We start from the raw sequence: 21,031 nt of genomic DNA, 5'->3' as shown, positions 1-21,031 counted from the left end.
TTACGCATCGAGGGGACAATGCTCAGGACTGATGTTTTCAGAATGGTGGTGGGGCCCTGCTGGGTCCACCATTTCTGCTTGTCTGCTCCCAAAGGGCCTCATTTCCTCTAGTGCAAGGATGTCCTCGGGTTCCTGTAAGCTTGGCGGTGGGCTGTGCCCATCCCAGGTGACCTAAGAGGGAAGACAGAGCACAGTTGAGACCACGGACTCCAGTCCCTGGTTGTCCCATAAGCAGACTGGGGGGGGGCATCTACACGGTGGAATATTACGCAGCCATGAAAAACAGCGAGGCTCTGACACAGACTACAGGGCGGATGGACCTTCAACACACGATGCCCAGAAAGAGAAGCCAGACACACAAGTTCACATAGCGTGTGACTCCATTTCTGCAAAAAGCCCACAGCAGGCAAATCCATGGGCACCGCGTCCCAAGCCAGCCCGCACCTCCAACTACACCAGGGCCCGTGCGTGTCCCACCAGGACAAGCACTCACCTCTGGGAAGGGCACTAAGGTGCCCACCACCTCCCTTTTCACCTGCGGCACTGGAGGGAACAGCTTTCCTCTCAGGGAGAACCTGGGGAGGGAAGACAAACCATGGGCTCGAATGCTCAGAGTCTGATCCGCGCTGGGATGCCTTTCCCTTCCTCGAGAAACCCAGCAGCCAAGCTCATGGCACGTGGCCCCCGCCACCATCGGGGAATCGTTTCCTGCCGGAGGGAACAGGGATGCCAGACGCTGATGGTGAGATCGGGGCCCACGCTGTGGACACAGAGCAGCTTTTAGGGCTCCAGCTGGGGACAGACATGGAGAGGCCTGAGCAGGGGCCTGGCAGGGTGGCTGGGGCCTGAAGAAGCTGAGGCACACTTGTCAGCTCAGCCTTGTCTGCCAGACTGGCCACCGAAGCCAGACTGCTGGGCAGGGGGACAGCGAGATGGAGGGACTCTCTGCACCCGGCGTGGAGCCCTGCTAGGAAGCAGACACAGCCAGGAGCGGACATGCAGAGCTGACCACCAGTGACCGCCAGGCATCCCCTCCCCACCTCGTGACCTTCCCTCAGGTTCTGGCTTCCTGGCTCAAGTGCACCGGAGAGGTGGGTGTGGCCCCAGCACCCCCCAGGCATCCCAACCCTCCAAGTGCCCACAGGTGGCCCCCCAAGGCCCCAGGGCCATTTGAGGCACCCCGGGACTTCTCAAGCACTCTCAGGAATCCCCAGGTGTCTCTGAGGGTCACTGAGGACTTTGTCACTGCAAATGCTGTAAGAACTTCCAGGACTCTGAGCACCTCAGGCTCTTCAGCCCCCCAGATTCTCTGACACCCCAAGAGTTCCCAGCACCCCTAGACTCTCCAAGACTCTCCAAGCTCCTCAGATTCTGCAGCACCCCAAGAATTCCCAGCACCCCCACTATCCAGCACCCCTAGACTGTCCAGCACCCCAGACTCTCCAAGCCACAGATTCTACAGCACCCCCAGAATTTCAAGTACCCCCAGAATCACCAGCAGCCTCAGACTCTCCACAGATTTCACAGCACCCCTAGAATTCCCAGTACCCCCAGACTCTCTAAGGCTCTCCAAGCTCTTTAGATTCCACAGCATCCCCACAATACCCAGCACCCCCATGCTCTCCAAGCCCTTCAGATTCTGCAGCACCCCATGAATTCCCAGCACCCGCAGGCTCTCCAAGCCCTCTCCCCGCCAGGACCCTCAAGCATTTTTATTTGGGTCCCTCCCTATCAGAAAGTCAGGGGGCATCCTGAGGGAGCTGGGGACCCCCACCCCATCTACACGCCCACAAGTCTGAGCCAGGGATTGAGGACACTCCCCAGCCTCCGGTGGGCATCACGAGGTGTCACCCATAGCGTGCACGTGTCACCCATATGATGATGCAGCCTGGCCTAGAGGACTGAGCTCAAAATCTGCAGCCAGTTTTGACGGACGACCCCGGATGCACCCCTTCTAAGAGCGACCCCAACTGGGTGCCTTGTAAACTGACAAATTGCTGCCTGGAAATCAGCCTCCGTGCTCACTGCTGCCCCCAGGTGGCTGTTGTGACCAAGGACATGCTCAGCGCTGACCCCTTTTTGCAGGGAGCTCAGGGGACACAGGGAATTACAACAGTGTGGACACGGGGGTGAGGGGGGATTCGCTGACTGTGCTGAGCTCACCGGTTCTTTGCCTTCAGGGGCCTAGAACCATTTTCCCATTTTCCAGACGCCGGTGACTCAATGCACAGACTCCTGGCTTTGCGTCTTAGTGAAAAATCCTCATATTTACCATTTTCCTCCAAGCACCAAACAATGAAGATTGTGCTGACCCATCAATAAGAGGTCTTTCAATGTGGAAGCAACAGCATTTATTTGAGATCAGCAAGAGCAGCGACTCGGAGAGCACGGATTCAGGCCGGAGCCCAAACAGCGTCCCGATGAGGAGACAGAGGAGAGGGGTGTTTATGAGGAAGGGACGGGAGACAGTGACACCCACGGCGGGAGGGCGTGGCTGTGGGTGCAGGTAACAGGACGTTGTGACGCTGATTCTAAACAATGTGTTTAATCTTCAGTCCTGTGGTCGCCCGTCTTGTGGTTGTCACACCTGCTTTCCCGTCATCTTTGCACACAGCTCTTTTGGATACAATGTTGCTTTAGGCCCCATGCAAAGGTTACTTTGTCTTGTCAGTGGTCGTCACACCTGCTTTCCAGTCATCTTTGCAGGAAGCTCTTTTGGATACAATGTTGCTTTAGGCCCCGCGCAAAGGTTACTTTGTGTCCTCAGTGGTCGTCACACCTGCTTTCATGTCATCTGCAGACAGCTCTTTTGGATACAATGTTGCTTTAGGCCCCGTGCAAAGGTTACTTTGTCTCGTTTTAACATCCGAAGGTTTGAGGCGCCAGACCGGGGCAAGGGATTGTGTCTGGGACGGCAGCTCCAGCTCCATGGCAGAGGGGCCCCGTTTATTGTTATTTTTCTCTTTTTGACATCTCAGATCTTAACGGCTGAGGTTGCTCTGTTTGGATACAATGTCCTTCGTAATGTGGATTCGTTTATTTTATTCTTTGCAAACACATATTTCAGAAACCATGCGACCTGCGGCACTCAGAACAGTGAAATTCCTCGGGCCTTCATCCCCGGGGTGGGGGTGGGGGCGCGGAGGGAGAGAACCAGGGGGGACGTGTGGCCCCATGGGGGTGGCTATCATGCAGCGGGAAACCCCGAACCTGTTATGGGCCTGTCCCTGTTCCCCTCTCCTAGCCCTCAGCGATTTCAATCAGATTCCTGTATGTGGATTTGATACTGTTATAATCAACCCAGTTATTAATTAACTGTAAATAGCTAAGGGAAGGCCAGATAATACGGGCATGTCATTTGTGCAGCTTTGCCAGGAAGCTGCATATATATATATATATTTTTAATCATCACCCAAGGATATTTTTTCTACTGCTTTTCAGAGAGAGTGGGAAAGAGAGAGAAAGAGAAACATGGATGCGAGAGAGACACATCGATGGGTTGCCTGTCACATGCACCCCGCCCGGGGCCGGGGATGGAGCCTGCAACCCAGGTATGTGCCCTTGGTCAGAATCGAACTCAGGATCCTTCAGCCCACCGGCCAGTGCTCTAACAGCTGAGCCAGACCAGCCAGGGCAGGAAACGACAATTGAACAGTCCCCGGGGAAGCCACCCCCCACCCATCCTGCTGGGAGAAGGGACTGGACAGGGGGAGGGCAGAATCACGCCCAGCAACATCTGGGTGACTTAGGGAAGGTACTTGTCTGTCAGTCACACCTGGGTCATTGGCCAGAGTAGGTGTGGCCCTTGCAAGTTCAAGAAGGTGTGAGATATTTAATGTCCTAAACCAAGGAGTCTCCCGCTCTTGGTTTGCGCCTGACTCCTGCATTCGCCCATGTGGCTCACGGCCATGGGGACCCCGCACACAATGGACTGATGGGCTGCAACGAGCCCGATGCTACACAGGACCCGGCTCCACCATGGGACAGAGACTCTGGACACTGGCTTTGCTTCGGGCTCTGCTGAATCCCCAGCTGCCCCTCTCCCAGGACAGGATAAAGGGAAATGGGATTTTGGAAACCCAGGGGTGTCATTCCATGCAAATAAAAATCACTCAGCCTTTCCTGAGAATCTCCCCAAAGCCAGTGTCCAGAGTTTCCCTCCCACGGTGGAGCCGGATCCCGTGTAGCATCGAAATTATTTCTCTTGAGACATCGTAAGGACCTGATCCCCAGCATCCGGTGGGGAAGGGGACACCCCGCTTCCACCAATAATAGATCTGCGTGTCCTGGTCATTCTGTGTGATTGGGGCCTTACGGTCTGCCCCTCCCTTCACTGAGCATGTTGTTTTCAAGGTGTTTTTTTTGGCGGGGGGGCCGGGACTTACCTTGTGCATAGGAACATCAAGATGGTGGTGACCAAAGCCGCCACCCCCACCACCAGCCCCACGAGGGCCACAGGGGTGCCGCTGACATCCTGCTCGGGGAGGCCTGTGGGGTAAGAAAAGAAGGAGAGGGTCAGAAGGGACCCCCCTCAGTGTCACACACATCGCCTCCTGCCTCACCTTGACAGGCGAGAGGGCACCTAATAGTGATAGGACCGCGGTTATTCAACGATCATTCACCTTACTAACCACAGATAAGAGGTTTTCCTACAGACCCCGGGAAACCGGACGCTGTGTTGCAAAGGGAAAAAACAAGTCTGTAAAAGATAAGAGACACTTTGGGGCCCGTCGCTCAGAAAAGAAAATGCATTTTGAGAGCAGACCAAGGACAGGATGGGCTTTGATTTGGTTGCTGGGCCTGGACCCTGACCCCCTTCCGGGACTTTGCCTCGGGAACACTGAGCATTCTCAGGTCCCAGGAACTGGCAGAGCTGGGTTTTAACACCAGAGAAAATTAACTACCTTGTTATCGGACCTCAAGGGCCTGGAAGGAGACACACGGACCACAGACCCTGCAGCCGCCCCCTGCAAGCAGCCCTTCTTCTTGACCCCTATATAACCAGCCGACTAATAGGGGAGGTTAGAGCAGAATTGATAGCACGACCCACTGCTCTCCCATACTGCCGGCATTATTGGAAAAAACACTCATAGACGACTCAACCTTGTCTCTGCTTAATTTGGCTCAAGTAGGGACCAGAGGCCTGGATCCATTGTGTCCAGTTTCAACCTCATGATCAGACGACGCGGTGAGAGTGTGGTCAGAGGAAGCAGGGCTGGAGCAGAGGCGGACGGGACTTCCAGACACTGGGACCTGTGTGTGTGTGTGTGTGTGTGTGTGTGTGTGTGTGTGTGCTGGGCCCATGGACAGTGACCAATCTCTCCTTCCTCGGATCCTGTGTCTACCCCAGCGCCCTGTCCCCATTTCCTCCATGCCCTGCTCACAAGAGAGAACCAGCCCGAATACATTTCCGGGAGGGCGCAACACCGCACCCCAACGCTTTCCTTCTCAGGGGATATTTACTCTCAACAAGGCACTGACGTAGCTAAAGGAATGAATGTATAACTGTGAAACGCCAGGGATGGGAGAGAGGGGTCCTGTATGTATGTGTGTGTGTGTGTGTAGCAAGGGCTATTTCCCCGAGCTGTGAACCTGCAGCCTAGAAGGAAATAGGCTTGTGCGTGGATTCAGTAGCTCCTCTGAGGTTGGGGGCAGGAGATAGGGACCAGCCCAGGTGGATTTTCGGCGCCCAGCAGGTGCATCCTTAGAGCTCATCCCCTGTTTGCCCCTGAATGGATCCGGAGGGACTGCTTGGCCCAGGCAAGGGTGGACCCCAACCCTGTGGGTTTTCTGCCCCTTCTATGGGGCCTCAGTGTTCATAGGTTATGCCCTTGGCATTTTCTGCCTGGAGCACATCTGGGGGACAGGAAGTGTCACATTCGCAGGCCATTCACTTTGTAACAGCGCCCCCTGCTGTCACCCAGGAGGAGGGCACGAGGGGCCCCCAGGAAGATGCTCAGAGCAGAGAGAAGCCAGAGCTGGAAAGGCTGACCCCTGAGGGGGGCATCCTGGAGTTGGGGGTGGCCAGCAGCTGGGGCCTTAAAGTTGTAACCTAGTGGGGTTGAAGTGAAAGTGACAAAGAGGGGTTCTTGCCCCTGTGGTTGAGTCCGGGAGGGACCTCCTAATTGGGCAACCCCAGAAACACAGCAGGCGGTGCAGGGGGCCCAAGAGGAGACCGAGCAGGAGCTGCCTGGGTCCTCTCCCCTGGGAGGAGCTCTGCAGTGAGCTCATGGACCGCCCCTCCCCAAAATAAAACCATAACATGTGCGCATCCTAAACCTCAAACTCCGGGAGCAGGACCATAGATAGAAACAGGGTCTCTGCAGATGGGACGAAGGGAAGGATTTGAGATGAGGTCGTCCTGGGTCAGGGGGGCCCGACATCCAAGGGCAGGGTCCTTGGATGAGACAGAAGAGGAGACACAGACACAGAGGAGAAGCCACGTGGAAACGGAGGCAGAGACGGGAGGGAGGCGGCCACCAGCCCACGGACGCCTGGAGCCCCAGTTGCTGGAAGAGGCAGGAAAGACCCTCCCTGGAGCCTCTGGAGGGAGCTCAGCCTTAGGGCAAGTTGACCTCAGATGTCTGGTTTGCAGAACAGAGACAGGAGGGAGGCGGCCACCAGCCCAGGACACCTGGAGCCCCAGGAGCTGGAAGAGGCAGGAAGGACCCTCCCCTGGAGCCCCTGGAGGGAGCTCAGCCCTGGGACAACTTCATATGAGACTCCTGGTTTGCAGGACACACAGGTGGGAGGGAGGCGGCCACCAGCCCAGGACACCTGGAGCCCCAGGAGCTGGAAGAGGCAGGAAGGGCCCTCCCCTGGAGCCCCTGGGGGGAGCTCAGCCCTGGGACAAGTTGATCTGAGACTCCTGGTTTGCAGGACACACAGGTGGGAGGGAGGCGGCCACCCGCGCGGGGCCGTAACTCACCAAAGCGCAGCGCATCGCTCCAGTCACTCCACAGCCGGCTGTAGGCAAACTTCACCCGGGCTCGCACCGTGTGCTGGGCGCTCGCGGACGAACTTGGCATCACGTAGACGTTGTCCTCAGTCCCTCTTTGCAACACCTTTCAAAGGAAACAGGACCTGCCCTGACTGCCGGTGGAGACAAACCCTGAAGGGGCAGCAGGGAGGCGGCAGGTCAGCGTCGCAACCAGGGGTGAGCGCAGATGCTCTTGCACCGCAGGGACCTGACCGCCAGGGGGCGCGCGAGGACCCTGGACCAAAGGAGGGAATGTTAGGGGCCCCTGGGCTCTGCAAGTGGGGCGAGTCCCCTACGCCCGTGGGGGCCACTTGAGGCTACTCTGATGCTGCACAAGGAGGTAAGTGGGGACAGGGACCCCACCAGGCACCGTCTGGGTGGCTCAGCCAAGTCTGCAGGACAGTCCCCTGCGCGCCCCTTGGACAGATTTCGCATCCAGGCCCGTCACCAGCTGCCTCTGGAAGGCCAGGCTGTGCTGGGGCCAAGGCTGAGCAGGACGGACAGGCTTAGGTCCTGTTTTTTTGAGGTGTTGCTGAGCCCACGACGTTTCTTCAGAGCCCAGTTAGGAAGGTGCACGGTGACCGCTGTTTGCATGTCAGGCGGAGCCCCGTGGACATGCTCGGGGCTGTTTCTCTTGGGCTCAGAGATGGAGTTTGCTTTTGTTGAATTTGCAACCAGTGGCATTTTATTTTATTTTATTTTATTTTTTATTTTATTATTTTATTTTATTTTATTATTTTATTATTTTATTTTATTATTTTATTTTATTATTTTATATTATTTTATTTTATATTTTATTATTTTATTTTATTATTTTATTTTATTATTTTATTTTATTATTTATTTTATTTTATTATTTTATTTTATTATTTTATTTTATTTTATTTTATTATTTTATTTTATTTTTATTTTTATCAGGGTCTCTCTTTGTTTTATTTTTCCTGAAATGTTATTTCAGTTTTTTTGTTCATCGCCGCCTGACGATATTCTTTCCATTGATTTTTAGAGAGAGTGGGAGGGAGGGAGAGACAGAGAGAGAAACACGGATGTGAGAGAGACGCATCCATGGGTTGCCTCCTGCGTGCGCCCCTAGGCCACGGATCAGACCTTCGGCCCAGGCCCGGGCGCTGGATTGGGAATCGGACCCGAGACCCTTCAGTGTGCAGGCTGACTCTCCAACCTCTTGAGTCACGCTGGCCAAGGGTACCTGTGGCTTTTTAGATTTAGCAGTTGCCACAAAGGCCCTGTGGTAGCTGCCTGAGGGGAGACACAGACCCAGGGAACTGCCGGCCAGCCCATGGATCTGGACTGAGAGATTCCCCCGGCCACCAGGCAGGGGAAGCCAGGCGTGTTGCCTGCAGGATGCCGGCACCGTGCTGGGCCACAGACGTCACCCGAGAAACAGGTGAGGCTCGGGGAGCACATGTATCTCCCCAAAGGGAGCCTCCAGGACGGCCTTCAGACCGCTCCTTCTCCTCTTTGCGTTTCTCCAGGCCACTCCAAGTACGGTCCATGGGCAGGCGAGACCCTCAGGATGACAAGTGATAAATCAGAGAGCACTGAACAGGTGGCCAGGCTCCCTCCAGAGGCCCCAGGGAGGGTCCTTCCTGCCTCCTCCAGCTCCTGGAGCTCCAGGCGTCCCTGGGCTGGTGGCCGCCTCCCTCCCGTCTCTGCCTCCGTGTCCACGTGGCTTCTCCTCTGTGTCTGTGTCTCCGCTTCTGTCTCTTACAAGGACCCTGTCCTTGGATGTCGGGCCCCCCTGACCCAGGACGACCTCATCTCAGATCCTTCCCTTCATCCCATCTGCAAAGGCCTTGTTTCCAAATACGAACCCATTCCAAAGACGGACAATGCTCTGTTCACGGGGTGGATGAAGGCCACGTGCTGGAGCTGAGCCAGTGGCATCAGGGACACAGCGTCTCAATCCCAAACTGCAGCCCGGGGACCACTACAGGGCTTGCTGGGACCCGCGGCTGAGTTGTGCAGAGCGCCAAGGGGACGGCTGACCCGTGAGCGCCCACGGCCCAGGCACAGACATCACAGAGATAAAAAGAGATACTTACGGGGTCTCTCTTGGAGGAGCTGCCCTGGGAAAGGAGAGCACAGGAGACACAGTCAATAGCTGTTTTTACAATATTGGATTTAAATGCAAGAGTCCACCCAGAACCCCAGAATGGGTACGAAGATTATTTTTAAGCTGAAAATAATCTGGGATTCAACAGATGTAGGAAAACAGCCTTCCAGGCCCTGGCTGCTGTGGCTCAGTGGTTGAGTCTCATGCTGTGCACCGAAAAATCATGGGTTCGATTCCCCGTCAGGGCTCATGCCCGGGTTACGGGCTCGATCCCCAGTCGGGAGAGTGCAGGAGGCAGCCGATCAATGACTCATCATTGATGTTTCTCTCTCTCTCTCCCTTTCCCTTCCTCTCTCTGAGATCAATAAAATGTATTTAAACAAGAATGGCTTTGAATGCCGACCTCACACCAAATACAAAAATCATCTCAAAAAGGAGCACAGGCCTAAACGTCAGCGCTCAGGCCGTGAAAGCCTTAGAATCAAGCATAGGTATAACCGTGACTTGGGCTGAGCCCAATGGTTCCCTAGCTCAGACATCAAATGTGTAAGAGGCAAAAGGAAAAAAAAAAAAAAAGTTGGATTTCATCGAAAAGGAATGGGTGTGGTACATGTAGAGTGTGGAATACTATACAGCTGTGAAAAGGAAAGATCTCTTATGCTTTGGGACAGAAGGGAGGGGCCTGGAGAGTGTTATACTGAGTGAAATAAGCCAGACAGAGAAAGACAAACATCCCCATGATCTCACTCAGATGTGGAATCTAATGAACAAAATAAACTGACAAACAAAATAGATTCAGAGACAGATGCATGGAGCAGATGGAGGGAGCTCAGAGGGAAGGCGGGGAGACGGGAAGAGGTGAACTGAAGAATTTATATGCATCTATGCGTAGGCCATGGACACAGGCAATAGTGTGGGGAAGGCCTGGGGGCGGGTAAGGGTGCAGGGTAGAGGGGGGGCAATGGGGCAAAAAAGTGGGACATCTGGAATACTTTCAACAATAAAGATAATTTAAAAAAAATAAAAATCATGGGTGGTGCTATTATGGCCAAGAGCAGTTAAAGGACTATCGTAGAACCGTTTTTCCAGAGCGGAGCTGTGATTTCGTCAGTGGGGATTCAACTCCACGCGTGAATCTTCCCGAGGTCGGGGCCCTCACCTCTCTTTGGATGTCCAGTTCGTAGCACAAGGCACCGCTCGACATGCCCAGTCTCATCTTGGGGTTGTCCCACCGGATAATGTGATGGGACCCGTTGAACTGAACCGTGATGTTTGCTGGGGGGTTATACTTTTCTAAGAAAAACAAAAACAAAAACCCAGAAAATTCATGCAACTCGAGGACATAGCAACGTACAAGGCAGAGGCATCAAGGAGACGCAGCGGAATGGATCTTCCTCGTCGCTGTCTCTCCCCCCTTCCACTCTCTCCGAAAAGCAATGGGGTAAAAAATACCCGCCGGGCAGGATTAAAAAAACCCAAATGCCATTCTTACCCTTCATTGAGTTCCCCGTAGATTTACCGCCTGCAGTAGCTCAGACCCGTTTCCCTTTATCGGCTGACTCGCCATTTATTGTTCTTTGTTCAAATGGTACATAAATCCTTCGATCTAACTGCTTTTTTTGGGGGGGGAGGGGAGTGTGTTTCATTTTATTTCTATGGAGCTCCCCCATGCATGTAAAAATTTAAAACATTAAATTTAAAACAGATGCTTTTCTCCGGTTCAGGTTGCAGTTGTGAATTTAATTCACATGCCCCTGTCACAGAACCTAAGAGGGTATAGAAAAAAAAAATTTTTTTTTTTTCTTCCCTTCTAGTCCTAAGTACTTGAAGACGGAAATGTGCCCCAGAAACAAAATACATGTGTTAGATAAACTTCATTCAGGCCTAAGGGAGAGGGCTGCTGGCCGTAAATTCAACCTTAATGCATCAGCAACGTATATTCAGTAAGATGTTTTTAAGCAGAAACACGCGTAAAACAAGGTCGTATGTTGAGCAGCCGATGGAAATGCTGTGGCCAGAGGCTAACCTTGTATTTTTCTCTAAACAGGACGATTGAGTATTTGCTAGGTTTAGAGTTTTAGGGAATTTCTGCAACATCAGCACCACAAATATCAAGGATCTCTCATGTGCGTGTCATCTTTTACGTGGGACCCCAATATGCGCCCCTCCTGGATCCCACCCCAAGGCGGGGCGGGGGGGTCATGAGCATCCGAACCCCCATTCTGCGCATTTCCTGCACCCCGAATCTAGGCCCTGGATTGTGCTCGGGCCCCCACACCCCGTCCCAGGAAGTCCCGGTCCAAACCCAAAAGGCGGGGAAGCGAGACGAGACACCGTCTTACCCATTTCAATGGTTTTCAGCGGAGAGACGTCCACGAACTGGACGGCGGTCTCCTGGCTGGTTCCGTTCACCCAGAAGAAGTAGGTTTCTGTCAGCTGGGGTCCCACGAGCTCATCAAAATGACAGCCCACGTGGGTCCCCCTCAAGTCAGCGATGTATCGGGGACATTCGACCTCGCGGTCCTGCCTGCAGTTTCCACAGGGGATCAAGGGAAAGGCGGGGTGGGTGTCCTGTTGGGGGCTCACCCTGGAGACCGAAACCTCCCCCCCTGAACCCTGAAAACCCTCCAAAGAGGGCAAGAAATAAGATATTATATATATATGATATTATATATATATAATTTTTATCCAATGATAATATATATTATCATATATATGATTATATATATTTTATATATATTGATAATATATATTATCTATATGATTATATATTTTTTATATATATTGATAATATATATTATATATTATCATTGGATAAAATGATAATATATATATAATATATATTATATATATATATATAATGATTATATATATTATCATTGGATAAAAATGACACCTGAATGCATGTGTGTCCCAGGTCATCGCAAAAAGATTGCAAAGAAAGGAAGAAATCTCTCCCTTTAAAAAAAAAATTATTTTATTTTTTAATCTTCGCATGAGGATTTTTTCCCCCCGTTGATTTTCAGAGAGAGGAGACAAGAGAGAGAGAGAAACATCGATGTGAGAGACACAATGACCGGTTGCCTCCCGCACGAGCCCCGACAGGGGCCGGGATTCGAACCCGCAACCGGGATACATGCCCTTGGCCAGAATCGAACGCACGACCCTTCCGCCCTCAGGCGGACGCTCTTAACCAAGGAGCCAAACCGTTGGCCGGGGACATGGGTTGATTCTTATATGTGCCCTGAGCGGGACTCGAACCCGCAACCTCGGCGCCGCACCTGGACGATGCTCTAAGGACCTGGGCCACCCGTCAGGAGAGCTGAGTGGAGACGCCCCTTCCTGGTTACACCCTCGGGATAAAAATGTCTCATTTCCTAATTTCTTTAGGATTTACAGAATTTGCGGGGTTTACGGAATTTGCGGGGTTTACGGAATTTGTGGGGTTTACGGAATTTGCGGGGTTTACGGAATTTGCAGACGGGAAACAGCCGAAGCCAAATTTAAACATTTTCTCTCTTTGTCTGGTTCTCTGGCTCTTTGGCATTTCAGAGACGCGGCCCCAGGTCCTGGAAGAAGCATCTCTGAGACGTGCGACCGGCTAAAGCTGTGATTTGTGACTTTTTTTTGTTTTTTTTTAAACATATTTTTATTGCTTTTAGACAGAGAGGCTGCCTCCTGCACGCCCCCAACTGGAGATGGAGCCAGAAACCCGGGCACGTGCCCTGACCTGGCATCGAATCCTGACCTCCTGGTTCATAGGACAATGCTCTAGGCAGCCTGTGACTTTAGGGTCCCCAGCTCACCTGGAGGTCCAGCCGTACAGGTGATACTGGACGTCGGCGGGGGCGGCCGGGCCCGGCCTCCAGCTACACTTCATGAGGTGCACGTCGTAAATGAGGCAGGAGAAGTTGACAGCCCCGGAGCCTCCCCTGCCTGGGGAGACAAACCCAAATCCTCACCGACGGCACCCCCAGCGCCTCGACGGCGAGGGCCAGGCCAGGCCCATGCAGGGGAGCCGGGGTTCCAGCCAAGGTGACATCACCTGAGTTGCGAAAGTCCAGGACTTCCTGAAACGTCTCCCCGTCGGCGGACACGGTCACGGTCAGGGTGGCGCCTCTGTGCACCACGGCGTTTGGGAATCGGCAGAAGTGGGTGTCGTCTCGGGCCTGGAAGGGGCGCGGCCAAGGACACAGACACGGTGTCTCCCCCAAAAAGGTACACACGCCTGTTTCCCGACAGCTCAATATATGTTGTTTTCTTTTCAGATGTAGCCCATTGGAGTTAATAAATTATTCGTAAGTGTATCTACATTTTTTGGGGGGGACGCCCTGTGCAGAACCTGTGCTTTGAACTCCCTTGGGCCCGATTCTATCCGGCAACAGCTCTCTGAGGGTTTCTGGCCCTTTCGGTCATTTCTTTCTTTTTTAAAATATTTTTATTGATTTTTAGAGAGCGGAAGGGAGAGGGAGAGAGAGAGAGAAACATCTATGAGTCATGGATCGGCTGCCTCCTGCATGCCCCTTACTGGGGATCGAACCCACAACCTGGGCATGTGCCCTGACCCCAGAATGGAACTGGTGACCTTTAGGTGCCCTGGATGGTGCCCAACCAACTGAGCCACACCAGCCAGGGCCTCTACCCATTTCTTTGGGGTGTCACTGTTTTTCTAGGAAGGCCTCTGGGTACATATAAAATTTAACATCAGTTTAAAAATATATGGTTTTCCTTTGCCAGGCCAGTGTGGCTCAACGGTTGAGCATCGACCTATGATCCAGGAGGTCCGGGTTCGATTCCCGGTCAGGGCACGTTCCCTCTAAACGAAGGCGTTTTTGCGCTCTCGGTTCCTCTTGGTTGACCACTGGCTTTTGGGGTTCTCGCTCTCCTGCTCCCCTGAATTCTCCCATGTGGCCCATGGCCGTGGGGGACCCCAGATGCAATGGGCTGATGCACCGTAATGGGCCTGAAGCTGGACTGGACCCGGCTCCACCGTGGAACGGAAACTCTGGGCATCCGCTTTGCTTGCAGCCCTGCTGGATCCCCAGCTGCACCTCTCCCGGGACGGGACCAAGGCAAATGGGACTTTGCAAACCCAGGGATGTCATTCTGCTAAAATAAAAATCACTCAGCCTCCCCTGCGAGTCTCAGAAAATTATTTTTCTCGAGATATCGTCAGGATCCCAACCCCCGGACTCAGTGGGGAGAGGGGTACCCGACTTCCCCGATAACAGTGCCGTATGGGAATGGTTTCTTTTGCCCATTTTTTCCCCAGCAGATCGGGGACAAAAGGGGTGTCCTCGCCCCGTATTGCACCTATTTCATCAGCCCAACTCACAGCCGACCATGGGTGGGAGGGAGTCTGTGGGGTGCCACCTTGGTGCCTGTGTAGCATCCACCGGACGATCAGCCCCAGAAACCCAAATCTCCTTTTCTTCACGTAGTCATTTCTCTGTTTATTGCCTTTTGCTTAAAATGGTTCTCGTATAATAAGCTCCCGCGTCCAACCGCTTCTTTGGGTTTTTGTGTCTTGTCTGTGAAGCTTCGTGTATGTAAAAACTAAACGTGTGAACCAGATGTCACGCGGGAGGCTTAGCCGCTCTTTTTTCAGTTAATTTGCAGGTCCCTGTCACGGAACTTAAGGGGATGGAGGAAATCAGCTTTTTGTTTGTTTTTTTCTTTTTTTTTTTTCCATCTTCGACGAGAGTGATAGGAGTGAGGATCTGGGTCAGGGAGGGGACTCGGGAGGCATTTCACAGAGAAACGCAGGATTTACAAGACGTCAAGGCCCAGGGTGCGAATCCTGTGCGCTCACCTGTGGACGTTGCCGGGTGGAAAACTTGGGCGGGGTGTCTATTTTGCATTCTTGCCAGGTCACGTTTCTCCGATAATTCCAGGTCAGCAGTTTTCTTCTCGGATCTAGCTTCATGTTTACAACGGGCGATAGGCCCCCCTCTGCGGCCACTGAAAGAAACAAACACCCAAAAACCCCGTGAGAGTCGGGAGTGCAGGAGGCGATACGGGGACATGGACCACGACGGGCTTTTCAGGGGCAAATACGGTCATAACTCTGGATGATGCGGGGGCCAGGTGGGTACTGGAAATACCCAGGGGATGGGGGGATCACTTTGTAAAGTATATGATTGTCTACACATCGGGCTGTGCCCCTGAAACGAACACAAAATAATATGGAGTGTCCGCTTTACTTGAAAATAAAATGAATAAACAAGTTTAGAAGCAAATAAAAAAATACTCAAAAAAAAAAAAAAATGACATTTCATTCTCTCGGTTGAAAATTCAGGAAGAGACTCCCCACCTTCTCTGTCTCTCTCTGTCTCTCTCTTTTTAAAAATTTTTCCACAGTGTCTCTCTGTTCCTTTTGAACGGATGTCAGTTTCTCAAATGTGCCCACACTCCTGTGCGCAGGTGTATTGGAGCAAAGACGTGAATTCCCGCCTCCAGAGAGAGAAAGCGTCTCCCTTCAGCAGCATCTCGCTGGGGTTTCCAAACCCACCCGAGGGCACAGGCGGGCGGGCCCTGTCTCTCTCCACCACCAGGTGGGATTTCCGTGTGTGCCGGCTCGTGAGTGGGTTTGTCTGGGGCACAGGTGCCATTCTTAGTTAATATAAACTAAGATCGTTTTCCTTCTGCCTTTGGGGACAGGTTTTCCAGTTTGGCAGGACATTGGGGGCTTAATAATTTTCCCTGGCCTGGCAGGGCCGGGTGTGGCTCAGCGGTTGAGCGTCGACCTAGAATCCAGGAGGTGGCGGGTTCGATTCCCGGTCAGGACACATGCCCGGGTTGAGGGCTCGATCCCCAGTCGCGGGCGTGCAGGAGGCAGCCGATCAATGACTCTCATCATTGATGTTTCTATTTCTCTCTCCCCCTCACCGTTCCTCTGGAATCAATAAAGACATATTTAAAAAAATAAAATAATAGTTCACTTCTAATAATAATAATTATAACTTTTCCTCAATCCACTCAGAAAGTCTGACACCCCAGCTGGGTTTGGGGTTTGGGGCTGGAGTCGTAGGACGTCTGATGCATTGACCTCTGTTCTCACGCACAGGGAGGTGCTCCAGGTGAGGGAATTTGCTCCCCTTCAAGCCCCGCTGCACCCCAGGTCCCTTGCCCGCACCTACCCAGCTGTGCGTCTTCGAAGCGCGCTGAGCTCAGGAGCACCAGGAGGCTCGCCAAGTCCCACAGAAACGCCATGCCCAGTCCCACAGCCGGACCTACACATCCAAAGGGGAGACACCAGGTCAGAGATCCGATCCCAGCCGAGGCAGGACCCCCGTTCTCAACACGCCCCGCAGGTAATTACAGGGCCCTTGGGTGGTTCCCGTGGCCCCGTTTGTCTCCAGTCTCCCATCAGAGCATAACATGTCCTTACCTCCAGGCTCCCACACCCCTGGGTCACCTGGCAAAATGAGGTCACCTTCTAAATTCCACCTGAAACTCCCACCAAGGCATCAATAAGGGCAACACAGCTCTATGACGGTGACTTTGAGAAAACTGGGATAGAAGAAATGTTTTTGGGGGTCCTGCCCTATGTGTCTGTCCCTAGCCCACCGTTACTGGTCCACAACACCCTCCCCCCCCTACCCTCTTAGGTGCTGTGCCTGGTACCTGCAAATTAAACTGATAAAAGAGTAGCAAAAAAGTAGCTTTAATTATGTAATGCTCACGTGAGTTCAGACACAAATAAGGCTCAGGGAGACGACCAGGTGATGGAGGCCTATGTTGAATTTAGTCTCAACAAATAAAAATAGTCTTGGTTGCTTCTGGTTGGAGCACAGTTGTGGGACGCGGAGGGAGGGGAGGAAATGTGTGGGTCACAGCGTTGTCTGGTTCTGCAGATAAGGGTCCCTGGGTGGGGGGTGGGGGGGATAAGATCTGTCTCTGAGATCAGCTCTATTCTGGAGACATTTTTACAAATGGAAATTTCCTTTATTCACGAAAATCTCCTTTACAGATGGAGAAATGCGTATGCTTATTTTTAGGTAGTTAGGATGAGGGAAGGAGCGTTCCCAGCCTTTGCCGGTTCTCAATGGCCTTTCGCTGAAAATAATCCGTGTGCCACTGAGGCACTTTTTGGGGTCACACTCTCTGGTCTCTTTTACGGCTCAGTGTTGTGGCCGTGGAGGGAGAGAGCTCAGATCTCAGCAGCCCCGGACTCAGGCTCCCTGGCATTAGGGCAGAATCTGCCACAAGCCCCAGGACTCGGCACACAGGGCTCCCCATGTGAGAAGAGCAGTTGGGGGGTGACTCCACCCCGTATTTCCTGCATGCTGCTTTCAGGTGCAGCTCTCAGGGGTCAGGCCCCCTGCCTGACCTTTGATGTCCGCTGCATCCGGGCTCCCCGCTCCCTGCTTTCCTTTTAGGGGACCACCCTCCTGCACTCCTCCCTCCCTTTGCAAGCTCGTCGGGCTTGGCTCTGACAGAGGCCTTCCTCCTCCAGGAAGACCTCCTTCTCATATCTTTATAAATTAACCCAGTTATTAGATAACTGGGAAGGAGCCCAAATACTTTAGACACATGCCCTGTAAAGTCTGTGGGTCAGTCACACCTGGGAACAGAGTAGGTGTGGCTGCTGCAAGCACCAGAAGATTTGATATTTAATCCCTGAAACAAAGGAGTTTGCTCCCTTTTCTCTCTCGCTTGCTTGCTTTTGGCTCCTGGCTTGCAAGCTCTCAAGCTCCTGCACTTGCCCACGTGGCTCATGACCATGGGGACCCCCCACCCCCCCACAGACTGATGGGCTGCAACTAGCCTGATGCTGGACTGGACCTGGCTCCCCCGTGGAAAGGAAACTCTGGACACTGGCTTTGCTTCTAGCTCTGCTGGACCCCCAGCTGCCCATCTTCCAGGGCTGGACTAAGGGACATGGGGCTTTGCAAACCAAGAAATATAATTCCACGCAAATAAAAACCATTCATTCCCCCATTCAAGTCTTAGGCATTTTTGTGTGTGTGTCTCTCAAGAGATCACAAGAACCCCACTCCCACCAGCGACGGAGAAATCCCACCCGTCCAATCCTCCGGCAACAGAGTCATTCCACCTGGGAATCGTTAGCTGGCCCATCTACCAACCCCTGGAGGCCTGATCCCTTTAAATCCCAAAGTCCGTGGGTCTGTCTGCTCACGTCAGACGGGCAGGAAGCTTAGACCCTGTGGGTGACTCATGGAAAATAAACGTGTTCGGCTCTGAACATCTGGGCTGGACGTCCGGGGACAGGTGGGGACGCCCACGTGTGAGACACTAAACCAGCTCAGAGATGCTGCTCCCTGGGGTGGGGGTGGGGGGGGCGGGACCGAGCTTGTTAGGTTTTTAACAGATTCTGTCCGGCTGACCCAATGACGTCCCCATTGGCTGAGCCTCGGGCCCCCTTTTTTCTCTGTCTCTCAATAAACAGAAACCCCCCCACAAAACATTACCTACACGGGAGCTCCCATAAGACTGTCCGCTGTTTTCTCAACAGAAACCTTGCAGGCCAGAAGGGAGAGGCGAGAAATACTCAACGCGATGAAATGCAAGGACCTACAACCAAGATGACGCTACCCAACCTGTCTCCCGAAACATCTCTGCCCAATTTCCTCCCTCCTGGGCCGTGTTGAGGCAAATCCTAAGCTCGTATTTCATTGGAAATAAAAAAAAAAGCTCCATGTGGATTTCTAAGCCTTAAAAAGGCTTCCTTATGACAATGAAAATATTGACACCTAATTAGAGGGGATTCCATTTATTTACTGTTTTGTTTTTTTCTTTTGTTAATCCCCAGCTGAGGATATTTTTCATCGATTTTTAAAGACAGTAGGAAGGAGAGCGAGAGTGAGAGAAAAACATCGACGTGAGATGCGAGAGACACACATCGACCGGCTGCCTCCCGCACCCACCCCAACCGGGGCCTGGGATTGAACCTGCAACCCAGGTAAGTGCCCTTCATGGGGGATCTAACCTGTGACCCTTTGGTGCCTGGCCAGATGCTCTAACCACTGAGCCACGCCGGCCAGGACTGTCTTTTCCTTCTTTTGACCAGTCCACCGCCCCCCCCCCCCATTGCCACCCAAGAGATGGCGAAAAGTCCACTTACTGGCTGGTCAACGTCGTGCGTCTCTCTGGGACTGTTTCCCGGGCTTTTGGAAGGTGCTGTTTTCCCAGGCTGGTGCTGGACAATGGGGTACAATGACCACCCTGGACCGAGGTCCCCAAGGATCCCAACGACTGTCCTGGGTGCAGCCGGTAGAATATAAGCTCTCCCTCCCTCTCTCTCTTTGTTCAACAGTTCTCTCCGAGGTCAGCCTTTTGACAAAAATCTCAATCTCCTATCAGCCGAGCCTTCCTCCTGAGGCGCAGCTGGGCCCTGTTATCACTCTGGTCGGCAGGAAGTGCTGTTACCCCCAGTTGTCCATCTGGAGCCCCTTTTCTTAACCTCTGTCTCGGCTTCCCTTCCTGCAGCTTGGTCTGTCTCTCCCTTCTGTCTGCTCAGTGGGAGCTGGACCCTTTTCTATTTTATTTTATTTTATTTTATTTTTTTATTTTATTATTTTGTTAATTTTAATTTTTTAAAATCCTCACTGAGGATATTTTTTTCCCATTGCTTTTAAGGGAGGGAGAGAGAGAGAGAGAAACATCAATGGGAGAGAGACACATCCACGGGCTGCCTCCCGCATGAACCCAGAGCCTGAAACCAAAGTAAATGCCCTTGACCGGAAATCGAACCCGGGACCCTTCAGTGAGCCGGCTGGCGCTCTAACCACTGAGCCAAACTGGCTAAGGCAGGTGGATCCTTTTCAATGTCAGGTTCTCCTAAATGTTGTGTGTGAGTCTCTCCTGGTCCATTTTCTTAACCTGCCTCCCCCCCGCCCTCCCCCAGCTAAGAGGAAGCACCTGAGTGTGTCCCTTTGATGTCATTGTAATAAACCTGGTTGTTACTAACAGGAAAGGAGCAGAGGGAAGGGCAAATGTTATGGGCATGTCATTTGGGCAGCTTTGCGGGGAAGCTGCAATTTATTTTATTTTTTTTATTTTTTTTAAAACTTTTTTTTTTTTTTTTTAATATATCTTTATTGATTTCAGAGAGAGGAAGGGAGAGGGAGAGAGAGAGATAGAAACATCAATGATGAGAGAGTCATTGATCGGCTGCAGCCCCCAACCCGGGCATCGGGCATGTGCCCTGACTGGGAATCGAACCCCGATCACGTGGATCCTAGGTCGACGCTTAACCGCTGAGCCAAGCCCGGCCGGGCGGAAGCTGCAATTTAGATGAACGCCCTGTAAAGTCTGGGGGACGTAGGGAAGGTGCTTGCTTGTCTGTCAGTCACACCTGGGACCAGGTCCTGGGCCAGAGCAGGTGTGGCCATTGCAAGCACCAGAAGATGGGGGATATTTAATCTCCTAAACAAAGGACTTCTCGCTCTTGGTTCGTGCTCGTGGCTTGCGGGGCTCTCACGCTCCTGCATTCGCCCACATGGCCCACGGCCGTGGGGACCCCACACACAATGGACTGATGGGCTGCAATGAGCCCGATGCTCCATCATTGGACCCGGCTCCACCGTGGAACAGAAACTCTGGACACTGGCTTTGTTTCTAGTTCTGCTGAATCCCCAGCTGCTCCTCTCCCAGGACTGGTTTAAGGGAAATGGGACTTTGGAAACCCAGGGATGTCATTCCACGCAAATAAAAACCTGAGAGCCTCGGAAAATTATTTTTCCCAGGATACTGGAAGGACCCCTCTCCCAGGAGGGTTGTGGGGTGACACAGCCCGGCCCCTGAAGGAGTGCGGTCCCCACTCGGGGTGGCGGGTGACCCATCAGAAGAGGTGGAAGGGGTGGTGGGGACACAGCCATGGGGACTCAGTTTCCATGTCCTGTTTTACCTGCCAGCCACCCATGGAAAAAAACCGGTCCCCAGAGTGACCCTGGAAGGCAGCAGGTGCCACTGACTGTGGGGGGTCTCCCCATGTCAGGAGGCTCAGTGTGCGG

The 21,031-nt window shown here is 52.7% G+C and overlaps 1 protein-coding gene across 1 annotated transcript; it reads right to left on the bottom strand.

The window, feature by feature from the left end:
* On the bottom strand, positions 1–19,318 carry LOC308551981 (granulocyte-macrophage colony-stimulating factor receptor subunit alpha-like; the record flags this gene model as incomplete). Its single annotated transcript, XM_081126922.1, has 12 exons — positions 19,141–19,318; positions 16,193–16,285; positions 14,866–15,014; positions 13,099–13,222; positions 12,860–12,989; positions 11,396–11,580; positions 10,213–10,346; positions 9,043–9,066; positions 6,929–7,064; positions 4,386–4,488; positions 494–575; positions 1–171 (listed from the first exon to the last, which is right to left on the bottom strand). Exons 2-12 carry the CDS (start codon positions 16,263–16,265, stop codon positions 1–3), a joined length of 1,311 nt encoding a protein of 436 aa, XP_080983048.1. The 5' UTR covers positions 16,266–16,285; positions 19,141–19,318.
* Positions 19,319–21,031: the final 1,713 nt, after the last annotated feature.

This window comes from Miniopterus schreibersii (assembly GCF_964146895.1).
Source record: "Miniopterus schreibersii genome assembly, chromosome: Y".
NCBI classification, from domain to species: domain Eukaryota; kingdom Metazoa; phylum Chordata; class Mammalia; order Chiroptera; family Miniopteridae; genus Miniopterus; species Miniopterus schreibersii.
The sequence above is the reverse complement of the archived record's forward strand: the minus strand, read 5'-3'. Positions and strand labels throughout refer to the sequence as shown.